At 37.6% G+C, this 25,097-nt stretch overlaps 1 protein-coding gene across 1 annotated transcript in view; it reads left to right on the forward strand.

Moving 5' to 3' along the window:
• LOC114651156 (cell adhesion molecule 2-like) overlaps nt 1-25,097 on the forward strand; it is a 233,519-nt gene that overhangs the window by 74,109 nt on the left and 134,313 nt on the right. The window contains exon 3 of the mRNA XM_051925750.1: nt 17,904-18,041. Within this exon, the coding sequence (XP_051781710.1) occupies nt 17,904-18,041 (138 nt within the window). The remainder of the gene's footprint in view (nt 1-17,903; nt 18,042-25,097) is intronic.

A 25,097-nucleotide genomic window follows, 5' to 3' on the forward strand; every position in this document is an offset into this window, starting at 1 on the left:
CATTATTAAGGTAAGGTGGCCAGGTATAACAAAAGATGTTACTGTATATATATTTTTTGGGGCAAAATGGGAATAACTGCTGACTCTCACTCACTTCCTTGGGAAGATATCTCAGTTGATTTTATTGCTGTGATTTTAGTCATTGTTGACAGATTTTCCAAGGCTGTGCTTTTCATACTTATAAAATCTTTGTCTGCTGGAAAGTCATCAATTTAGATTTTTATTCATAATTTTTTCAAATTGCATGGAATCCCGAGGTCTGTTCTTTTAATACGGGGTACTCATTTTTTTCTCAGTTCTGATTAGGTTTCTCTGGTAGGGTTTGTATAGGGGTAAAACTAACATCTAGACATAATCTTGAATATAATGGTTTGTGTGACAGTGGTAATCAAGAATAGAAAAAAGTGTTTCAGTGTACTGTTAATGTGTTTCAATTGGGCTGGGTTGATATATTGCTCATGGCTAAATTCTCATTCATAACATTATATTATGCATCCCTCAGAATATCTCCTTTCAAATACAGTTATGGTTTTATGCAATTTATTCTTCACTGAAATTAACCTTCATCTTCTTGCCCTTTCTGAAGTTTTGTCTTGTGACATGATTGGCCGAAGTTAAGAAAGCCACTGATAGAATCAGAAGCCTCTTCATAGTTTGGGGGAGGAACAATCTCCTCAGTCTGTCAGTGGAGCAGGAAAGTGACAGGAGTCTGTTGCTGAAGCTGCCCCTCTGTCTGGAGATGACACAGTTTAGTGGATGCAGCAGATTCTCCATGATTGACAGGAGCCTACTCAGTGCCTGTCGCTCTGCCACAGATGTCAAACTGTCCAGCTCCGTGCCTATAGTACAGCCTGCCTTCTACACCAGTTTGTCCAGGCGTGAGGCGTCCCTCTTCTTTATGCAATAGTTATATAGTGTATCTTTATTGATATTTATGTTTCTTTTGTTCTATGGATGTTTCCTGAAGAGACAGGACCACCTATTAACATCCATTAAGGCACTGCTCTGAATCCAATAAAGGCTCATTGTAATTGCAGTCCCTCTGTGTTACATTGTATGCACTCTGTGATTTTTTTATAATCATTTGATTTTTCTGTTATTTGATAATTTGATCAATTTTTGCTCTGTTTAAGGATTCTGATTATTGGACTGTGTTTTTGGAACTTTGTTGAGGATTACCTGTATGTCCACTGGAGGGACATACTGTAGTTGTGTTTTTTGAGACCTTTTGCCTTTTTTAGTCAAAGTGTTGCCTCCCATTTTCTTGGGGCAAGTCAGTTACGATTTTGGCCTTTTTTAAAGACCTCAACTGTTTGCCATTTGTGTGCTGCTGCAACATAACACTTGTAACAGCAGTGGGATATGCATTTACTGTAAATTCGTGACAAAGCAGCAGGCCTTGGAGACTTGTTTAGGCAAGTATTAAATATGTTAGATGAAGGTCACCTTGGTATAACCAAGGCCAAAGAGTGATGCAAAGACCATCGTTTAACGACCTGGGAAAGAGACAAATAAACATATTCAAGACATCACAGCTCTTTGAATACCCATTTCACACAGCAGTTACTACTAGTCTAAAGAGAGTGCAACATTTAATAGGGGTCTGACTGGGTACTCATGCTTTTAGGTTCCGGTCAGGACCTGTATGTTTTTCTTTCTTAATAATTTCTGAGAAAAGCCAAGCAAAATGACACCTTTTATTGGCTAACTAGAAAGATTACAATATGCAAGCTTTCGAGGCAACTCAGGCCCCTTCTTCAGGCAAGATGTAATGATTTCTGTTGTTTTTCAATTGTTTTACATGTGTTATTTGGTCATTTTTGTATTTAATACTGTTTAATTTAAATACTATTTAATACTTATTTATTGTGTATATACTGTTTTGATTCCTGGTTGAATCCCTTGCATTGTATTAGTGGAACCCCAAGGGGAAGGTCCATCGTTACATCATTGTTGAAGGGTGGCCCTCAGCTGAAATAAACAGGTCCTTCCGAGAGTCATTATGTGTTGTATAGTAAGGATAAATGCTTGTAAGTATTGTTTACATTTCTGGTGTCTGGGTATTTTTGCACTGTTTCTGAATTTTGCATTTGAATTATGGACTAGGGCAGCACGGTGGCGCAGTGGTAGCACTGCTGCCTCGCAGTAAGGAGACCCAGGTTCGCTTCCTGGGTCCTCCCTGCATGGAGTTTGCATGTTCTCTCCGTGTCTGCGTGGGTTTCCTCCGGGTGCTCTGGTTTCCTCCCACAGTCCAAAGACATGCATGTTAGGTACATTGGCGATCCTAAATTGGCCCTAGTGTGTGTGCTTGGTGTGTGGGTGTGGGTGTGTGTGTGTGTCCTGTGGTGGGATGGCGCCCTGTCCGGGATTGGTTCCCTGCCTTGTGCCCTGTGTTGGCTGGGATTGGCACCAGCAGACCCCCGTGACCCTGTGTTCGGATTCTGCGGGTTGGAAAATGGATGGATGGATTATGGACTATACTTGTTTCCTTTAACTATTTTGATTATTTTGTGTCTCCTTTTTTCATGGTTTGTCTATCTGTTCTATTTGTTTGTTAATTTAATTATTTCACTTTAAAGGCACTGGTTTATTTATTTCTGACAGACCAAAGGTTTATGGTGATCCTCTGCCCTGAGTACATTTTTGGGTATTTTGAAATTATTGTGCTATAAACTCCTGAGCCCTAATTTGGGCCTGTGGTGGCTGGAAAACCTGTTGTTTGAGTTTGGGGCTTGGCTGCCTGGGGTCAGGCCTGCTTCTGATGTTGAGTTTTTGGTTTTATGAGACGCTGATTCAGATTTTTTCCTTTATTTTCATAGTAGAAATTGTTTTTAGTTAATAGAAAATATTAAACATTGTTTTCATTGTCATTTTGCTGTTTGTCTGCAATTTTTGTTTTCCTCGTCATAATTTGACAACAGATTGAACACAGTCTCAGAAGATATGCAATAAATTTAATCGGAGCTGCAATTATTGGCACGTAGGATGTATCACTATCAGATTTTATGGATAGTCAATGAAAACAACCTTGGTACATGTGTTAGTTGTTGTTCTTTAGATTTCCAGATTCTTGGATTTCGCTTTAGAATCCCTTACTACTATTCTTGGTCTTTGATTTGTGTATATGCATTAGATTTCAAATCACTGCATATTTTATGTTTCCTCTCCTGATCATTCCCTTTAAACTTTATAGCCTTTCCTGGCTGAAGCCATTAATTTGGGGTTGCTATCCAGCATATTTATTAATGTAGAAATTGGTTTTTGGTGGTATGCCAACCAGTTTTGGATATTTTTTTATTTCCTATTCACGCTATAGGCAAGCAGTGGACACCTGACCTATGATAAATCCATCATTTGGAGCTTCAAGCACACTAAGAAAGGAAGCCCCATTTAGTGCCATTTCTTTCCACCGCACTTAGTGTGATATTAATGTAATCTTTATGTAACACAGTTGTAGCACTGCCACATAATGCATTTTCTGGTTTGTTTTCTTTCATTCTTTGTTGTCCTCAATTTAAAGCCTGTTTCCGCCCAAGCACATACATAAAAAGTGGAAGTAATAAAACAGGCATATTGGGCAAATGGCAATAGGGAGGATCTTTGAGAGGTACAGTCAGTTGCAATAACTTTCAGGAGTTTGCCATGGTAATGGGTGCTAATCTACAGTTAAAGGCAACGTGAAAAGGAAGGAAAAAAAGAATGATACTGAACACATGCTTTATGGTAGAGGATACTGGCATGAACTATGCAAAACCAGACATGAGATTGCCTCACTTAGAGGTCAAATCAATTTTTAGTCTAGAGTTTCCTGGCACAGTTCTCGAGCTGACGTGCTACAGAAAGAAACAAACAGGATGGTTAAGGAGATTGAGATTGGGAGAGCTGTTTGGAGACTCTGCAGAAACAGAGAAAAAAAGACCACAACTTAATTTAAGAAGAGATACAAATGTGTGTGAAATTGTGTGTTTTCTGTTGTCAAAGATTTTTTCCTTACATGTTATTTATATACTGTATGTGTTGGGGTGGTGGGATGTGCAGTTATGGATCTAATTGTTGCTATTTATTTTTTGTGACTTGTATATAATCGACTTATTACATTTGCCCTCTGCTTTGTCTTTTGTGCTGGGTCATTTTCTGTATATTAATTTAATCACTTTATTTAATCTGTGATTATTGCAGGAAGAGGTCCAAGAGCAGTGTAGGGTTAACCTGGAATCCGAGGTAAATACATCACCAAAAGCGAGGTAACTTAAAGCAGCATCGTCTGGGATATGTTAAAGTATTATTCAATTGTTATATTACACAGTGATGTTCAGTAGTAGGCTCTAAGTAACAAGATCATGCTATGAAAACTAGTTTTACTGCATTTTCAAAGAAAAATATATTAAAGAGTACAGTTTATGAAACAGATGCATTTTGGGCGGTTTCCAAGGACATCATGTAAATGATGGCTGGCAGAGAAGGTTTAGGTTTAGATATAAGTGTTTGAGTTTCTTCCTGGGCAATATTTTCAGAATTGATCCTGGTTGTAGATTATGAGGCTGAAGTGAAGAAACAGTACAACATTTTGCAACCCATTCCAGAGTATTCCAATGAATACCATAGATTGTTTCTCAAGTAGAAATCCTGTATGCCAAAATAAGACATATAATGTTGCATCCTTGTGCCATGCTGTGGTTCTATTGGATATTATGAGATCTGTGCAGTCATTTGTGAAACTAGGATCATGAAATGAGTACTAGGCAGCCATAAGAAGTCAAAAAGGTTAACGGCAAAGATGGTAGAGTTAAAGTGCTTACCAGTCTTAATCCTTCAGAACAAATTGACCATCAGCATGTGGTTGATACAGAGGACACCCTTACCTTCATGACATGTAGGCTATGGGAGAAGATAAAACAACCCATTTTGTTGCTTAATGGGGGATGGTGATATCATGAAATTCATTCTGTCTTATTAGAGGGTATACAGCAATAGTCATTGAGTCCTGAATTGTTTTTTCTTCCATGATGCTTCATGGGAGGTGGTGGATATTTGGCAGGTGCCTTTGGTATTACTTTTTGGACTAAATGTTATAGTGGCTATTGAATTGATATTGATGCCATAGCTAAAGGAGTATATATCCTGCCTAGTGAGATCCTCAGGTTTGAGGAGATGAAAAAATTTGAAGGTCTTGACTGCATAACTATTTCTCCCAGACAAACAAGGCACTTGAGAGCAGTATTAGATCTCAGTTTCTGAGGTACAAAGTTTACCAAAGTGGTGGTCTTACCTGGTCGGGGTGTATGGAGGTGGTGCAGTATTATATGTGCCCAATCAATAATGCACACCAGTGTGTCACAAACCCTACAGAGTTTTAAGAAGGAAATGAATAAAAATAGATTGCATGTTTAAGAATGGCAGCCTTGAGCCTTTCAATTAGGTTATGCCTCCCCAGTAGTTTTCATTCCCAAACTGTATAAGACATATTGGTTCTGTTTAGATTAATACATTTTAAATGGCAATGCAATGCCTTTTGAGTATTGGAGTCCAGAATCTACAGTGTTTTTTTTTTGTATTGTAGATCTTCAGTCAGGTTATTGGCAGGTATGTGTGGATGCATGTAATATTAAGAACATGGCAGTCATCACTCCCCAAGTATGCTCCAGTTCAGAGTGATGCAATTTGAATAAAAAAAATGTAATGGATCTTCCTTTGAGCTTCTCATGGAATAAGTATTCAGGGGGATAATTGGCAGATTTTATCAGGTTTACATAGATGATATCATTGTTTTCTGTAAGCTTTGAAACACCTTCATGATCTCAATACTATATTTCAGTGATTTGATCAGGTCTACTTAACATTAAATACTTACACGTTATTTTTTACAGACTCAGCTCTCTTTCTAAGTTCATCTAGTCACAGCTGAAATTGTGACGGCAAATATTTTAAAAATGTCTGCCATTGAAGGCTACCCAGGTCCTACCAATGTGAAAATCTTACAGCATTCTTTAGGAATGGTGGGCTAGTTCCATAAATTCATTTGGAGAATGGTTAGCATTGTAACCACACTTTACCATCTTCTCAGGCAAGGTGTAGCCTGACAGTGGACTCCTGCATACCAAGATGATTTTATGAATTTCAAGAAATAACTGATGGAGTCTCTTATCTTGGCACAACCTGATGCCATTTTCATATTTCAGACATATTCTCACTCTAGTATTTCTGACTTATACAGAGAGATGTTAGCGATGTGGGACTTGGAAAAGGATGAAGAGGAATGCATCATTACATATATGCCATGGTCACTCCAGAGATCCAAGATCAATTATTTTGTTGCAGAAAAGGAGTGTCCAGTTGTAGTGAGAGTGGTAAAAAAGTGACATCAGATACTTAAACTACCTCAGCTGGCTCCTTTTGATGTGGATGAGCAGTGGCTCTGCTTTGATCTGTCACAAAAAATGTCTTCGCTCCTTACCCTGTCTCTGAAAAAGAGACCAAACACCTTGCAAGGGAAGTACATTTCCGCCACTTGCAACTGCAATCTAGTTCTTTCAGTTACTACCCAAACCTCATAGCCATTGGTGATGGTAGGAACATAGATCGAAGAGTAAATTGTGGACTTTGTCTTTCATCTCACCTCTCTTTTCAACACAACTGACTGGTAGATAGATAGATAGATAGATAGATACCATATCTACTTAAATTTTTAAATTATTCTAATCCACCCATCAATCTCTTACTCCCTTCTTCCCTCACTTGTGTAGTAGACACCAAGATACTTAAACTCCTTTGTTTTAGGTACCACCTCCTGCCCAACCTGGAAAGTGCACTCTGCCCTTCTCTGTCTGAGAACCATGACCTCAGACTTGGATGTGTTGAACCTCATTCAGACCACCTCACACTTAGCCGTAAACTGTCACATGTGCACCTGAGGTCACCATTCAATAAAGCCAACAGGGCTACCTTATCTGCAAAAAGAAGAGTTTCAATCCTGAGGTCACCAAACTGGAACCTTTCCACCCCTTGGATGTGATTAGAAATTCTGTCCATACTGTAAATATTATGAATTAGATTTGTGACAAAGCAGTTCCACTCTCACCAGGAACAATTTTGACTTATTGTGAACAAAGTACTCACTTCAGTTGTACAGGGACCTAATTGCCTGTAAAAGCTGGCCCACTACCCAATATTTCTGAAGCAACCGCCCCCCACACAGGACACCACCACAGGACACCATGAGGGACAAGATCATATGCTTTTTCCAAGTTCACAAAACACATGTACACTGGTTGAGCTTACTTTCATGAACCTTCCAGAATTCTAGTGAGGTCAAGGAACTGAAACCCACATTGCTTCTGCTGAATGCAGATTTCAACCAACAGACAGACCCTCCTTTCTAGTGACCTGCCATAGACCTTCCCAGAGAAGCATCCCACAGAATTCTCAGTGACGTATTCAAATATATTATGGTAGCAGCACCTCCAAATAATGCAATTTCAATCCTTATACATTGCACCAGGTTTGACTAAAGATGCCATTTAGTAGGACCAGATTTATCTGTTCTTCTGTAAAGCATTTTTGCCTACAACACATTTGTTTTCTTTCTTGGGACAATTTTTGAAACAGAAAAAATCAGAGGAACTTTACTATTATTTAAGTATCTTACTTATGTATTGTAAACTGTTATTTTTAATTCAAGTGAGACAACTTTAAAAATTTTCATGTGTTTTCAATAGCTTTCAGTTCATTTGAAATGCTTGATATTTAACTTCCAAAGAATGATTGCAAATGAATTTGACTGTTTTTACATTTCAAAAGAATACAAACAGTAGGAAACAGCAATCAAGAAATTTCTCAAACAATATTCTTAAAAATATCAGCTCATTTTTTCTCATATTTGTGATGCACATAATAATCCTTAATATCAGTCATAGTAAAGTGAGCATAACATATATACACATTCAGCTATAGAGAGACAGCAAACATGCTATTTTGCGATGATCACTGTGATTGGTAAGTTGTGTTTACTTCTTTATTAATATTGTAAATCACTACTAACCCTTTGCAATGCACCTAACATTACACACCATTTTAATATTTAAAAGCTATGCAATTTAAGGAAATACTTTTTAGAACATAAGTTCAATACAGTATTTAAAAATAATTCTCAGTTTTGCCATTATGAAGGTGAATCTTACTTCTTTTTTTAATACAAATATTTCAACCAGTATTTATGTTTGCCTCTGTAGAAAGCTACTGTATATTTCACCTGCTGTCATGTAAGAGAAAATCTCCCTCCAAAAGCCTTCATTCCATGCCATGAAATTGTAAACTTTATTAATTCCAAATTAAAAGGATTTTCTATTTAATTTAAAATTAAAAAGAAACATCTGCAATATGAGTCAATAGTATAAATAATAAATAATGTGTATAATGTATGGACCAAGAACAGTAAACAATTATGGTTTAAGACTAAAGGGCAGAGCTTAATGAGTAGAGCAAGCAGATTAGCAGTGCCAGTGCTTTTTACTCTGGGCTTTTTAGTCACAGATAAGTGTTTATGGGTTAGAGTCTTAATGGCTATGGCAAAAACTAAAAATACGGCACTATAGCTTTAGATAATTTCTTGTTGCTTACAAGAAAGCAGGGTTATAAACAGTCTATTGCCATCTAAGGTGATTCAGAATGCCTTACTCAGAAATTTCATGTTGTAAATTTAATCTGTGAATAGGAGCTTGGCCACAGTAAAGATATTCAGATGATTTAATGACTTGCTGCTGGGCTAAACTGTCTGACACAATGCAATTGTCATAAGGCTGAGATGCTGATAGGCACTGTGCTCTCTTAACTTCCTTGAGCATCTGAGTTAGTGAGAGCACAGAGGGACACATCAAGTTTCCTGAATTTCATTACAAAGTGAAGCAGCCTTTCGATAAAAGGAGTGCCTCTAAATCTACTGTATTCAAACTGTCTACTGTACTCCCATTGATGTCAATGACCCCCTCTAAGTCCCCTCTTTGTTTTGCTGACTTTGCATTGTTCAATTAGGAAATTGTCTTCTTTTCAAAGGACTGTCTCATCATTGGTAACTGTCTGTCCTTAGACTATTGTGTAATCACCAGTATTACTGTGAAAGTTCTCTTGTTCATTATTTTAGTTCATATGCACTAAGTAGTATAGCTGACTATGATATGTGTGCATATATGTACACTCATTTGAATGCTAGTTTTTTCTTCTTTATAGCACTCCACATGTACGGTTTTATCCGTGCATGGACAGCTGCCTTAAGCAAAGACACTTATTAGGTTGCCATGAGCAGACCAAATGATTTTCTTCAGACCTGAGCATCACTCAAAGCCTATGCCACTCTATATAGATTCACTCTATCACACTGCTTCAAGTTAAAGGTACAGTATCTCCGATCAGCTGCTATCCCCTTTGGGAATATGACACTCTGTATGCCTTCAGCCCTATACCTTGACCCAACCAAATAAATGTTTTTACTATTGCAGTAATAAAGTATCATCATCAATAATAAAACAAAATATAACACAGAAAAGAGTTGTATTTAAGGGTACTTTCTTTAAAGATACAGTTGAGGATGAGTACATTCAAGCCTGGGTGCATTGCTGCTTAAAAGTTTCTTGAGAGATGTTGCATTTTGCCTCAGAATGCATTTTGGGAATGTAGATGTCTTGTCTAAGTAATATTGAAGATTTTCTCTAGCACTGTGCAGCATGTATCTCAAACTTAAAAGCCTCCCTATGCATGACGTTAACAATGATTACATAAACACTCAATTATTTTAAAACTACTGTCATTTTTACATTACAATATTATGTTCTTTTCCTAAGACAATGCCACACTAATCTTATTTACCCAAGGCAAATAAATAAAGCTGGTTTTTTGCACATTCCAGAAATAATAAATAAAATGTTTGTCCGTGATCTTTTTTAAATTCTAAAAGAATGGAATAAAATCAAATTTAACTCAATAACAATTCAGACTTTAAATTGATACCTATCAGTTTGCACTACTATCTGTTAAAAGACGCCAAATATAAAATTAAGACTTCAGTAGCTAAAATTGCAGTTTGAGAACTTTAAGTAATTATTAGCATTGCTTGTTCAAAAGTTAAAACTTCTATACAGCATGTTTGAGAAGCACCAGTTAATCAGTCTTACTTTATTTTGTTTTTAAGAAGTAGGTTAACAATTCAATATAATGGCTTGAGCAAATAGTTAAAAACTTCTGTCACCATACACTAGTGTAGTGGCCTGTTAATGGTGTGCAAAACAGTGATTAGATAGATAGATAGATAGATAGATAGATAGATAGATAGATAGATAGATAGATAGATAGATAGATAGATAGATAGATAGATACATACATACATACATACATACATACATACATACATACTTTATTAATCCCAAGGGGAAATTCACATACTCCAGCAGCAGCATATTGATAAAAAAAAATTAAATTAAAGAGTGATAACAATGCAGTTTTAACAGACAATTACTTTGTATAATGTTAACGTTTACGCCCAACCAGGTGGAACTGAAAAGTTGCATAGTGTGGGGGAGCTGAATCTGCTCCTCTGTCTGGAGAGGATACTGTTCAGTGGATGCAGTGGATTCTCCATGATTGACAGAAGCCTGCTCAGCGCCTGTCACTCCAGCTCTGTGCACTCCCAGGTATTTATAGGTCTGTATCCTCTGCACACAGTCACCTCTGATAATCACGGGGTCCATGAGGGGCCTGGGCCTCCTAAAATCCACCACCAGCTCTTTGGTTTGGCTGGTGTTCAGTTGTAAGTGGTTTGAGTCACACTATTTAATAAAGTCCTTGATTAGGTTCCTATACTCCTCCTCCTGCCCACTCCTGATGCAGCCCACAATAGCAGTGTCGTCAGCGAACATTTGCACGTGGCAGGACTCCGAGTTGTATTGGAAGTGTCAGTCACAGTGCTATATCCAATGCAGAACACTCCTTGATAAAACATCAGCAAACTTTATTTATTATGCTTATTATTATTTGGTACTACAGTCATAAGTGAAATAGGAGAATAACAGTGGGGTGAGCAAACAGAAATTGTAACTCATAGAAAATCTGCTAATATATTTGAGATATTGTACAGGAAGCCTGAGTAATATGGCTAGTTGAAGGATCATGCATTTATTATTTTTTGTCCTTGACTGATGCACAATGAAGTAGTTTCTAAGCTCACTGATCAAATGGTCGTTATTTAGGCAGGTACAGTGTCAAAATTAGGAGTTGTATAAAACACAATATAATATGATAAAGCTTAAAAATACTAAGATGAAGCAATGAATAAGTAGAAATGTCTTGGTTAAACACTAAAACATAATGAGTTGCAGGCACGTTTAGTAGTAACTAAAGACAAAAGCATGCTGGTAATACTTGTGATGTACTAGAAACAAAACTGAAAATTGACTAGAGACTATTACACAACCTCTACTTCACTTTTATTTTATTTATTTATTTATTTATTTTGTATTTTTCAAACAGGCCATCAACTCCAGCTCTTTTTTCTTTTTGAGTTTTAGAGTAATGACAAGAGCAGTGTTTCTCAACCATTGGATTGCATGCTGCCACTAGTGGGCCACACATTGCTGTTGTTTTTAATGGTAGCGAGTCACGGTCGTGATTCACTTACATTGGAAAGAAGACACTGTCATGGGCAACAGTGAGTTGAATACCAAAAAGGTGGAGAAACATTGGACTAGAGGATATCATAACCTGGGTGTGGAAGAATAATTTTAAGGTAACATGGAATTTATCTTAAAGAAATAACAAAGGCTTCATAGATGTCAAAGACCTGTTGAGGCATACCAGGAAACCAGATACAGGAAACCAGATAAAGGTCAAGTGAACAACAAAATGTACACTGAAATATAAGAAATGATTTAGGAAAAATACAGAGATGGTCAAGTAAATAAAGAATGTACCAGAAGAAAGGTTGATGTAATATACAAAATGTACTGAAGGATGACTAAGAGATGACTAAGAAATCAGCAGACTAGAATGGACAGTTGTTATATGCACAGAAATGTCAAGGGTGGTGGTGCAAGTCAAAGGTATAAAAAGAACCAGAATATAATATAACAGACTTTTATTTTATGTAAATTATTTGGGTGTAAACCAATGAACCAACCAGAGTAAAATGTATGCATTGATTGACACTGTATGTAATTCAACAGTTTATAAAATGAACCTCTATCCTTTGTTTCTCTGATCATTCTGACCATTCTGACCATGTTGTAACGGACTGGTTTTGAAGAATGCTCCCTCCAAGGCATTTTGCTGAGGAGTAATTAAAAGATACAATGAACAGTTTTTCTTCTGCCTAATTACTGAATTGTCCTCTTAGAGAATGCTTCTTTCTTTAATAAGATGTTAAATTTCTGCCACATAGGAAATAAAATATAAGACCATGAAAAATATCAAAGTTTTTATTGAAACACATAAAGAAGGAAAAACAAATAAGGAAATGATATGCAAAATAAGTCAAACACCACACCCTACTGAGCTATATCTGTCGTGGCGAAAATTTCGGAGCAAAACACACACCAAGAGGTTTTAACCTGAAATGAAGGCTATTAGGAGACACAGGATAGGCAAACAGGGTATATGGTTTTATTGCAATAAAACAATAATAATAACACTGACTCAACCCAATACGGCCAAATTGGACTGAGCACTGAACAGGCCAAGAATCACAGTTTATATAGTTATTTCTTATCTTCCTGACCTTGCTCAAATTAGCTCATTCTGCACCTGTCCAGCCGGTACCTCGAGTTCTCATGGGAACCATTATTATCTCCTGATTTCCTTTCTGCAGCTGGCCTCCGGTATTTTTACTGTGTATTGTTCATTTTTACTATCTGTTTTTGCTTATTTTGATTGGCCTTGGCCGGGCAGCTGTTCTTTCTTCCATTTTTGGGCTTTCTCTTATCACTTCCCCTTTCTTGGCTTTCAAGCTATTTTATACTTGGTGGCTTAAAGCTAAGCTTTAATTAAAAAGAAATATGGCATGTGCTTTTATTTAATCATTTGCTTGGCAACCTGACTTGCATTAATATCTGCACTAAGGTTAATGCTTATACATTTTTCTATATTTTTTTATGCTAATGCATGAATACACTAATTTTATTTTCCATACATTACATCATCTTGACCTCGTTGTAACAATGCCTTTGCTGTTTTCTGCTGACTCACTATTCCATCTGATTTCTCATGACCATTTTTCTGTATTTCATCATTCCTTGTTTTCTGGCCTTCCAACAACAGGTGTTCATATTCCCCCATCCTTTGCCCTCGATAGTTTCTGTGCATCATTCTCTTCCTGCTCTATCTTTCTAAGTTTCCCAATATTGGTAATTTTGCTTCAAGCTTAACTAAAAAAATGCAATATGACTAATGTCTTTATTTAACTATTTGCTTGACATATCTTATTTGCTTGTCATGTCTAATTTATGCTAAGACTAATGCTTCAGGAAGCTGTTAATTACTTTTATGTCTATTTATGCTAATACATAGATTTTTATTTACCATATAACTTGTTACTCCATCATGTCTTCTGATAACTACTAAACAAGGAACAATCATAATAATAAAAGAAAATAGTATTTAACACCTAATATATTCCTAATGGCAATAGAAAACCCCTAAAGAAAACATAATCAGACTCTTTTTAAGAACAAAAATTAATGCTGAAATGTATGCTTGTTGCAAAAACAATGCCCTTGTGACAGTTTTAACTGTACTAAGGTTCTGTATATACAATACATAGAAAATAATCAGTAGGGTCATATATGAAATTACCTGTATGTGCTAAAATAAAAACACATTATTTCTTCCATGGATTACCTAACACTTAAAAATCAGTTGCAAATACAGTAATCCCTCCTCCATCGCGGGGGTTGCGTTCCAGAGCCACCCGCGAAATAAGAAAATCCGTGAAGTAGAAACCATATGTTTATATGGTTATTTTTATATTGTCATGCTTGGGTCACAGATTTGCGCAGAAAGACAGGAGGTTGTAGAGAGACAGGAACGTTATTCAAACACTGCAAACAAACATTTGTCTCTTTTTCAAAAGTTTAAACTGTACTCCATGACAAGACAGAGATGACAGTTCTGTCTCACAATTAAAAGAATGCAAACATATCTTCCTCTTCAAAGGAGTGCGTGTCAGGAGCACAGAATGTCACATAGATAGAGAAAACAATCTCTAGCAAACAAATCAATAGGGCTGTTTGGCTTTTAAGTATGCAAAGCACCGCGGCACAAAGCTGTTGAAGGCGGCAGCTCACACCCCCTCCGTCAGGAGCAGGGAGAGAGAGAGAGAGAGAGATAGAGAGAGACAGAGCTTGTTTTTCAGTCAAAAATCAATACGTGCCCTTCGAGCTTTTAAGTATGCGAAGCACCGTGCAGCATGTCGTTTCAGGAAGCAGCTGCACAAAAGATAGCAACGTGAAGATAATCTTTCAGCATTTTTAGATGAGCGTCCGTATCGTCTAGGTGTGCAAACAGCCCCCCGCTCAATCCCCATAAGTCAGGATCACAGAAAGTCAGCGCAAGAGAGAGAGAAAAGTAAGTTGGGTAGCTTCTCAGCCATCTGCCAATAGCGTCCCTTGTATGAAATCAACTGGGCAAACCAACTGAGGAAGCATGTGCCAGAAATTAAAAGACCCATTGTCCACAGAAATCCGCGAACCAGCAAAAAATCCGCGATATATATTTAAATATGCTTACATATAAAATCCGCGATGGAGTGAAGCCGCGAAAGGCGAAGCGCGATATAGCGAGGGATACAAAATGCTTTTGTAGCTCTTAGTAAGGGCCTGTCTTGTTTCATTACTTTATGGCCTACTATTTGTTAAATGGTGCGACTCAAACCACCTACAACTGAACACCAGCAAAACCAAGGAGCTGGTGGTAGATTTTAGGAGGACCAGGCCCCTCATGGACCCCGTGATAATCAGAGGTGACTGTGTGCAGAGGGTGCAAACCTATAAATACCTGGGAGTGCAGCTGGATGATAAATTGGACTGGACTGCCAATACTGATGCTCTGTGTAAGAAAGGACAGAGCCGACTATACTTCCTTAGAAGGCTGGCATCCTTCAACATCTGCAATAAGATGCTGCAGATGTTCTATCAAATGGTTGTAGCAAGTGCCCTCTTCTACGCAGTGGTGTGCTGGGGAGGCAGCATAAAGAAGAGGGATGCCTCATGCCTGGACAAACTGGTGAGGAAGGCAGGCTTTATTGTAGGCACGGAGCTGGACAGTTTGACATCCGTGGCAGAGCGACGGGCACTGAGCAGGCTCCTGTCAATAATGGAGAATCCACTGCATCCACTAAACAGTATCATCTCCAGACAGAGCAGCAGCTTCAGTGACAGACTGCTGTCAACGTCCTGCTCCACTGACAGACTGAGGAGATCGTACCTCCCCCACACTATGCGACTCTTCAATTCCACCCGGGGGGGTAAACGTTAAAATTATACAAAGTTATTGTCTGTCTGTATACCTGCATTGTTATCACTCTTTAATTTAATATTGTTCTTTATCGGTATGCTGCTGCTGGAGTATGTGAATTTCCCCTTGGGATTAATAAAGTATCTATCTATCTATCTATCTATCTATCTATCTATCTATCTATCTATCTATCTATCTATCTATCTATCTATCTATCTATCTATCTAATCACTTTTTTGCACACCATTAACAGGCCACTACACTAGTGTATGGTGACAGAAGTTTTTAACTATTTGCTCAAGCCATTATATTGAATTGTGAACCTACTTCTTAAAAACAAAATAAAGTAAGACTGATTAACTGGTGCTTCTCAAACATGCTGTATAGAAGTTTTAACTTTTGAACAAGCAATGCTAATAATTACTTAAAGTTCTCAAACTGCAATTTTAGCTACTGAAGTCTTAATTTTATATTTGGCGTCTTTTAACAGATAGTAGTGCAAACTGATAGGTATCAATTTAAAGTCTGAATTGTTATTGAGTTAAATTTGATTTTATTCCATTCTTTTAGAATTTAAAAAAGATCACGGACAAACATTTTATTTATTATTTCTGGAATGTGCAAAAAACCAGCTTTATTTATTTGCCTTGGGTAAATAAGATTAGTGTGGCATTGTCTTAGGAAAAGAACATAATATTGTAATGTAAAAATGACAGTAGTTTTAAAATAACTGAGTGTTTATGTAATCATTGTTAACGTCATGCATAGGGAGGCTTTTAAGTTTGAGATACATGCTGCACAGTGCTAGAGAAAATCTTCAATATTACTTAGACAAGACATCTACATTCCCAAAATGCATTCTGAGGCAAAATGCAACATCTCTCAAGAAACTTTTAAGCAGCAATGCACCCAGGCTTGAATGTACTCATCCTCAACTGTATCTTTAAAGAAAGTACCCTTAAATACAACTCTTCTCTGTGTTATATTTTGTTTTATTATTGATGATGATACTTTATTACTGCAATAGTAAAAACATTTATTTGGTTGGGTCAAGGTATAGGGCTGAAGGCATACAGAGTGTCATATTCCCAAAGGGGATGGCGGCTGACCGGAGATACTGTACCTTTAACTTGAAGCAGTGTGATAGAGTGAATCTATCTATTACAAGCTGATATTCTATGAAATACTTAGTTTTTTCCATACAACTGATTGGGTATCAAGCATTTCAAAAACAAGTGTCAAGCTTCTACATTTACATTAGTGATCACACATTACTGGTACTCTAGCTTTCTTGTCCTCAATTCCATAGTTCAGAGATCATCTTTTTTGTTATGATCCTGGTGTCGCATGATGACACAATTCCCGAGGAAGGAAATTACTGATTAACCATTCCATAGTTTGTTTTTTTTTCTTTTTTTTTCCAGTTTATTCACCTTAGTTTTAAACTGTTACTCAGAAAATTTTAATAAATGACATATCTTCAGTTTTACATGCCAGTTTAAATTCCAGGCAGTTGCTTTACTTTTATTTTTCCAATTAATATTTTCTGTTCACTGCAGTACATTTATAAAAAGAATTAAAATGTTTTTATTCGGTCCTGGATTGGTCAGTCTCAGAAATTTTATTTGTACAAAAACAAGTCTAATCTACTGTTTTTTTTCAAATTTTTAATCTAAAGAGCATAAGTTCACTCTCAGTGGAGCAGAGGTTCTCTCACTGAGCTGCTGTACCGTATTAAATTCTTGGTAGAGATCATTATCAGTAATACTTTTTGTTATAAGAATGGAGTTTAATTTGATCATCTTGTGGTCATTCTTAACATCACCCAAGCTCCTCAAATTCATACCCAGTCTAATATTGTCAATAATATCTTAAGTATGCCTTTTCTTAGATAAGTTTATTATCACTTGACTGACGGCTTTATCCAAGGTGAATTACAACATTTTAGACACAATTTGTTACAGTTTTTTTTCCTAATTGGAGCACAAACAGTTGAAGTGACCTGCCCATGGTCACACATTGTCAGTAACGAGATTTGAACCCACAGCCTCAGAGTTTGAAGTCCAAAGTCCAAAGCCTTAACCATCGACACTTTGCTGCATCAGGTGTTTGAAGCCTATTCTTTCCTCTCCTCTCTAGTCTAGTCTTGGATCTTAAAACAGTTCTTTTTTGCCTTCAGCATTTCGGTGTCCCTGTTTCTCTCCTGTTGTTCTATTGTCATCTTCGGCTGGTTATATGATTTTTGTTTTTCTCTCATAAATATCTCCCATGGATCTCTTCTTTATGAATAAAATGTACCAGTTAGTGTATAAACGACTATATGTTCTGTGTTTGAATTGTGGTAGTGCAGCTTGTTATTTTTAGAGTAAAAACATGTGAATTGTAACTACTGAAAATTAAATTATCTTTTGCAGGTGTCCCTGAAAAGCCAGAGATTAATGGACTTAAAAAACCAACACAAGAAGGAGATAAAATCACTCTTACATGCAAGACCTCAGGCAGCAAACCAGCAGCTGATATACGTTGGTTCAAAAATGACAAAGAAATTAAAGGTAAGAAATATAAAAAGACCAGTAATGGCACATTTCACGATAATGTGCAGTGAATACACTTGACTTGAGCATTCATAGTTTTCTTACTCTTTCTCTGTACGTTTAGCATTCGTTCTCCACCGTAGCGGCCTGATTCTTCTCTTCTTTTGTCAGCATCTTTTCGCATTAAAACTGATTAAATCAGTGTTTGTGTTGCAATTACTTAGTACATTTTCCTTCATTTTTCACTTAAGCTGGCATGTAAGTCTTCAATCTGCCTCAAGAATGATTTAAGATATGAAGAGGTAGGGGAAGTGACGGCGAAGGTGGTAGGAATGGTGCCTATATGCATGCGCTGCACGGCTGCCCTGCTGCCTGCTGCCAAGAGTTGATTCTACAATAAAATAAAATAAAAATAAAAATTAAAAGAGGAATAACCTTGGAGGTCAATCATCACAAAGTGGATAGTAGACATCATGTAGTATATGTGCACCAAATTTCAGGTCAATAGTTCAAATGGTTTGCAAGCAACAGGTGATTTAAAATCCTGGACAGACAAATGGCCAGCAACAGTAGCATATTATATAAGAAGATACAGTGCAAGAAATGCTGTAGAACTTTCAGTATGCTTTACATTAATGTAAACATTAATATAGAAATAACTTGGTTTGTCACAAAATCAATAAAATAATGTACATTTAATTTGTACTCAGTGAGTATCTAGTACTAGAGCAGAATTGTTACTGATGGTCTCATCTTTACAAATTAACCTTATTTGTCATGAGCTCCTTGTACTTTTTTCAAGTACAATAGCAGCAACAGGGCAGTAAGTGATACTCTTCTGCATAGACAACATGTTGTGATGAAAATCAAAGCAATTTGCCTCAAAAGATTTTCATTTTGTTTGCTATATTATCAAGCTTCTGCTCGGAAATGTTTGAAAACTCTTACCACCAACCAGTATCCCTCTGTTAATTCTCTGCTGCTTTTTTTACTTTTTTTATTTTTTAAACAAGTTGAAGCCTACATTGACTAGCAAAGTAGTCAGAAATAACAATTGTGAAGGTCAATCCCCAGGTAAAACAACCCAAATCATAATCACACACATCTCCTGTTTAGGAACACTATAGATTTCTTGTTAATTACAACAATGTGAGGCAGGAATACATTATTAATATATTGTATGATTATATTATGAACCTAAAATTGAGCTACATATTGTACTGTGAGATATGGGTATTATTACACCCTTAGTAACCCTCAGTTTTCATCCTTCTTAGAACATACAGAAGTATATGCATGTCATTGGTACTTTTAGAGATTTGAATATTAATAATATGTTTTCATTTTTTGAATAATACACCAAAAGTGTTAAATATAGCCTCTCTCAAAAACATTTCTGAGTCAGATTTTACTACAAGAGATGATCTAATTTTCCTAATTTTTCTCCATTATCTACTACAGACACTTTCTACCAAGTACTATTGTTCATTAAAAATCTAATCCAAAACTATATCAGTGCTTCACATAATCTGAGACATGTCTTGGAGTAGCACCATACAATTAGATTCTTGGTCAGGCAATGGAAATTAAACTAAAAGAGAATACATTGTTCTTCAATTTGTGTAGCCTTTACAGTAATTCCTCCTCGATCGCGGGGGTTGCATTCCAGAACCCCCCCCAGCGAAAGGTGAAAATCCGCGAAGTACAAACCATATGTTTATATGGTTATTTTTATATTGTCATGCTTGGGTCATAGATTTGCACAGAAACACAGGAGGTTGTAGAGCAACAGGAACTTTATTCAAACACTGCAAACAAACATTTGTTTCTTTTTCAAAAGTTTAAACTGTGCTCCATGACAAGACAGAGATGACAGTTCCGTCTCACAATTAAAAGAATGCAAACATATCTTCCTCTTCAAAGGAGTGTGCGTCAGGAGCAGAGAATGTCAGAGAGAGAGAGAGAGAGAAAAAAGCAAACACTCAAAAATCAATAGGGCTGTTTGGCTTTTAAGTATGCGAAGCACCACCGGACAAAGCAGCTGCAAGGAAGAGAGCAATGTGAAGGTAGTCTTTCAGCATTTTTTAGAGGAGCATCCGTATCCTCTAGGCCAGGTGCGAATAGCCCCTCTGCTCACACCCCCTCCGTCAGGAGCAGAGAATGTCAGAGAGAGTAAGAGAGACAGATAAAAACAAACAATCAAAAATCAATACGTGCCGTTCAAGCTTTTAAGTATGCGAAGCACCGTGTGGGAAGCATGTCGCTTGACAAAGCAGCTGCACGGAAGGGAGCAACGTGAAGGTAATCTTTCAGCATTTTTAGATGAGCGTCCGTATCATCTAGGGGTGCGAAGAGCCCCTCTGCTCACACCGCTTCTGTCAGGAGCAGAGAATGTCAGAGCAAGAGAGAGAGAAAAGTAAACAATCAAAAATCAATATGTGCTGTTTGATCTTTTAAGTATGCGAAGCACCGTGCGGGAAGCATATCGCTTGACAAAGCAGCCACATGTAAGCCCAGCAAGGATGTCAGCAATGTGAAGGTAATCTTTTGGCGTTTTTTGAGGAGCGGCCGTATCCTCTAGGGGTGTAAACAGCCCCCGTGGTCACAATATATTTGAGGAGTTTTATTTAATACGTAATACACGCTCTGGTTGGGTAGCTTCTCAGCCATCTGCCAATAGCATCCCTTGTATGAAATCAACTGGGCAAATCAACTGAGGAAGCATGTACCAGAAATTAAAAGACCCATTGTCCGCAGAAATCTGCGAACCAGCAAAAAATCTGCGATATATATTTAAATATGCTTACATATAAAATCCACGATAGAGTGAAGCCGCGAAAGTCGAAGCACGATATAGCGAGGGATTACTGTATTTGGTGTTAAAAAGTAGCTACATAATTGCTTAGTGATAACCTGCTTAATTTACACAGTCCTAACTTGCCAAGTGTTGCCATGTGATTGAAATTTTTTATTTACAATTGTGAACTCAGATTTACCTTGCCTTTTTTTTATAAATTCTACCACCATTTTTGCAAACTCTGTTTATCCTTCACCATTAATATTCATCCCTGAAACATTACTTGTCTTTTCACAATGTGAATTTTAGATGTCAGTACTCTCTACTTCCAGGTACTGTGCAAGCAGCAGCCTTTTTACAGAAGCTCCATATTTCTCACTGTTTTCCTTTTTTTCTGAACTTAATTACTTGTTACTAGTCTTATTTAAAATTAGAATTGATCTAGCCTCTTGGTTGTCACTGATAGTAGCTACTAGAAATCGGATAAATGGATCTTAAATGGATTTTAAATTTACCAATGAAGTGCAATGCACACAAACCCAGGTGCCAGCTGATCATTACTGCACTTTAAACAGGCTTGCAATTTGGATGGAGTCATGAAGAGGACACAAAGACTGCCTTATGTCTGCAACACATGAAACAGTAAGTGACACTGAGAAAATGAAAGTGGGGTGTATTATATACTCCCATAATCAGCTACTTGCATTGTGATTGTGAGTGCCTAAGCAGTTCACTTACACTTTGCCACAGGAGCTGTTTGTCCAAAGATGGAGAAGGCGACATACCAGAGTAAGAGTAAATATAAAGCGAAAAGGATTTAGCGTAACCATCTATTGTAAAAGGAAATGTTCATCAGCTTTCAAACAAGATGGATGAACCGTCTGCCCTAATGGCAAGCCATGGAGCATACAAGTATAGTGGTCTACAGATAGCTGACTTAAACATGATATACAGTACCTGACCCAGTTTTAATGCTGGACAGACTTCATTTTATTCAAGCAAATAGAGACCCAGTGTGGTGTGGAAAAAAGACAGGAGGGGGGACTGGTCATCTGTGTATAAGGAATTGTGTAAAAGGGAGCATATTACAGTTAAAACTACAGTTTTGTAATTCAGACATTGACATTCTGGCTGTAAATTCATCTACATTATTTGTTCAGGGAGATACATTACATCATCCTTTTTAATGTTTATATTCCTCCCTTCGCAAATGGGGGTCTAGCAACGGAAATGATTGTCTGTCACCACTTTAATGACTCACTCTGACTTTGCAGTTATAATATGTAGTAACTTCAACCATGTGACTTTGTAAGGAACAATGACAAATTTCTACCAGTTATTGATCTGTTCCACTAGAGGAAATAACAAACTGGACCTGCTGTATTCAAATGTTAAAAATGCCTTTAAGGGTAATTTGCTTGCTCTTTTAGGCAACTCTGACCAGAGCCTGACTCATCTTATTCCTAGCTATAAATCTGTTATTAGACAACAACCTGTTACTATCAGAACAGTGAGGAACTGAAGCCTGGAGGCTGAAACGGCTCTGAATGACTGCTTCCAAATGACAGAGTGGGAAATGATGTGCAAGTCACATGGGGGCAATATTGAGAGACTTTGTCACTGCATCACAAACTACATTAATTTCTGTGTCGACACTGTGATACCCACAAAGACAGTGTGTTGCTTTCCAAACAACAAGCACTGGATTACTAGGTAGTAAAACGGTCTCATGAATGAGAAAAAGAGAGTATTCAAATCAGGTGACAAAACGGCTCTGAAGGACATACAGCTTGTGCTAAAGAAAAATCTGAGTGAAGGAAAGGATGCCGTCAAAGCTAAAATAGAAAACAAACTCACCCAGAATATCACGAATGATGTCTGGAATGGAGTGGGTATAATTGCTGGACTCAAGCAATCCAGGGCTAAAGTGATAAAAGGTGATGTTGACAAAGCTAATGCCCTTAACCAATTTTTAATAGATTTTCCCTCCCATTGCCACCTTCTTCCAATGACCAGTCTCCCTACACCATCCCTACTACATCAATAACTCCTACCATTTCAACTGGAATGGCTAATGACAAGTCCACCTGTCTCCATCAGTGTGGACTGTCCATAACTGAAGTCTAAGTAAGATGACCAAGCTACAGTATCAGATGAAGTCAGTCCTCAAGTTCTTAAGGCGTGTGCTGACCAACTTTGTGCTGTCCTCTGCCACCTGTTCAGTCTATCCCTAAGGCTTCAGAAAGTGCCACAGCTGTGGAAAACCTGCGGCACTGGTCCTGTTCCAAAGAAGGCAGGTGCCACTTCACTTCATTTCATGTTTATTTCATATTTAGATATAGAGCACTTTAAAACAACAGGAGTTTAACCCAAAGTGCTGTACAAACCATATACCACGTAACACAAAAAAGTAAGAATTTAAACAACAATAAATAAAACAAATGACAAACAATTTTAAAATCAGGACAAACGGGAAACAAACAACTCTCAAGACAGGGAAAAAAATAAGTTTAAAGACGTGATTTAAAAACAGACAGTGAGGGAGCCATCTTAACATTCAGGGGTATACCATTCCATAGTTTCTGTGCCAGAACAGAGAAAGCCCAGTCTCCTCTCTGTTTTAGTCTAGCCTTTCAGGCAGTCAACAAAAACAGATCAGCAGACCTGGGAGACCTTGCTGGGGTGTACAGAATAATTAGGTCATTAAGATAGATGGGGGCCTTTCCTTTTATAGCTTTAAAAGTAAACAGGAGAAAATTAAAATGTATTCTTAACTGTACTGAAAGCTAATGGAGAGATGCAAGTGTTGGGATGACATGATCACTCTTCATAGTGCCTGTTAAGAGATGTGCTGCAGCATTTTGTACCTGCTGAAGGCAGGAGAGAGAAGCCCGACTAACCCCAGAATACAGGGCATTACAGTAATCAAGTCGCGATGACATAAAAGCATGTATAACTTTCTTAATATCATCAAATAATACAAAAGTCTTGACTTTGGATCGGTCTTAGATGGAAAAGATTTGATTTTATTACCCAACTAATTTGATTGTCCATTTTAATATCATCATCCATAACTACATTCAAATTCCTTGCGAAGGACTTAACAAAAAGTTCCAAGGGACCTAAGTTAAAATAGGGGGAATCACTGGTCCTACTAGGTCAAAAAATGATGAGCTCAGTTTTACTCTCATTAAAGTTAGAAAATTTAAGGCTATCCAGGCTTTGATGTCCTCTAAGCAGTCCAACAACGGTTTTGAAGGGTTATCTTCCTGTTTTAAATGCAAGTAAATTTGGGTGTCATCTGCATAACAATGAAAAAAAATACCATATTTTCTTAAATGGATCATAGGGGAAGATTGTATAGAGAAAAAAGGAGAGGCCCTGAGGAATTCAACAGTGGAAAGATGCTGAGGAGGAGGTACAATCACCAATATTGACAGGAAAACTTCTGCCAGACAGGTATGATTTGAACCAATCCAATGAGGTCCCTTTAATGCCCACACAATGCTCCAGGCGGGAAATCAGTATGTTATGGTCTACTGTATCAAATGCTGCTGTAAGATCTAAAAGAACATGGATAGCATGATCACCATCAGTAGCTAAAAGGAGATCATTAAAACTTTTAAGAGAGCAGACTCAGTGCTATGAAGGCTTTACAGCCTGACTGATATGGTTCAAGAATACCATACCTGGCCAGGAATGATTACAGTTGTATTACAGCAAGTTTTTCCAGAAGTTTGGACAGAAATAAGAGCTTGGAAATTGATCTAAAATTTGAAAGAATTAAGATGTCCAAATTATTTTTTTTTAATTAAAGGTTCCACTAAGTCAAGTCAAGTCAAGTTGGGGAGCATGCACTGGTACAGTGCGTTGCCGCACCCACTACACAATGAAACAACTCGGGATCCCGGTTTGCAACCCCCCGGGCAGACACACGGTCCAGTCCCATCCTCCGGAAATGACCCTTTATCTGCCGCAGCCAGGTGTTACGTGGGCGACCCCTTGGTTTGGTCCAGCCACTCGGGTCCCCAACAATGAGGATCTTGCGAGCTGGATCACCCTCGGGGAAACGCGCCACATTCCATAGTGCTGTAACTGATGCTCCCTCATAATGCAGGTAATGTGCCTCATTCGGAATTCCATGAGCAACCGCCCATTCGACACAAAGTCAAACCAACGGTACCCAAGGATTTTCCGGAGAGACACAGTACCAAAAGAGTCCGGTCTTCGTCTCAGGTCACTGGTTAAAGTCCATGTCTCGCAACCATATAGCAAGA

The sequence above is a fragment of the Erpetoichthys calabaricus genome, chromosome 4 (assembly GCF_900747795.2).
Source record: "Erpetoichthys calabaricus chromosome 4, fErpCal1.3, whole genome shotgun sequence".
Classification (NCBI taxonomy): Eukaryota; Metazoa; Chordata; class Cladistia; order Polypteriformes; family Polypteridae; genus Erpetoichthys; species Erpetoichthys calabaricus.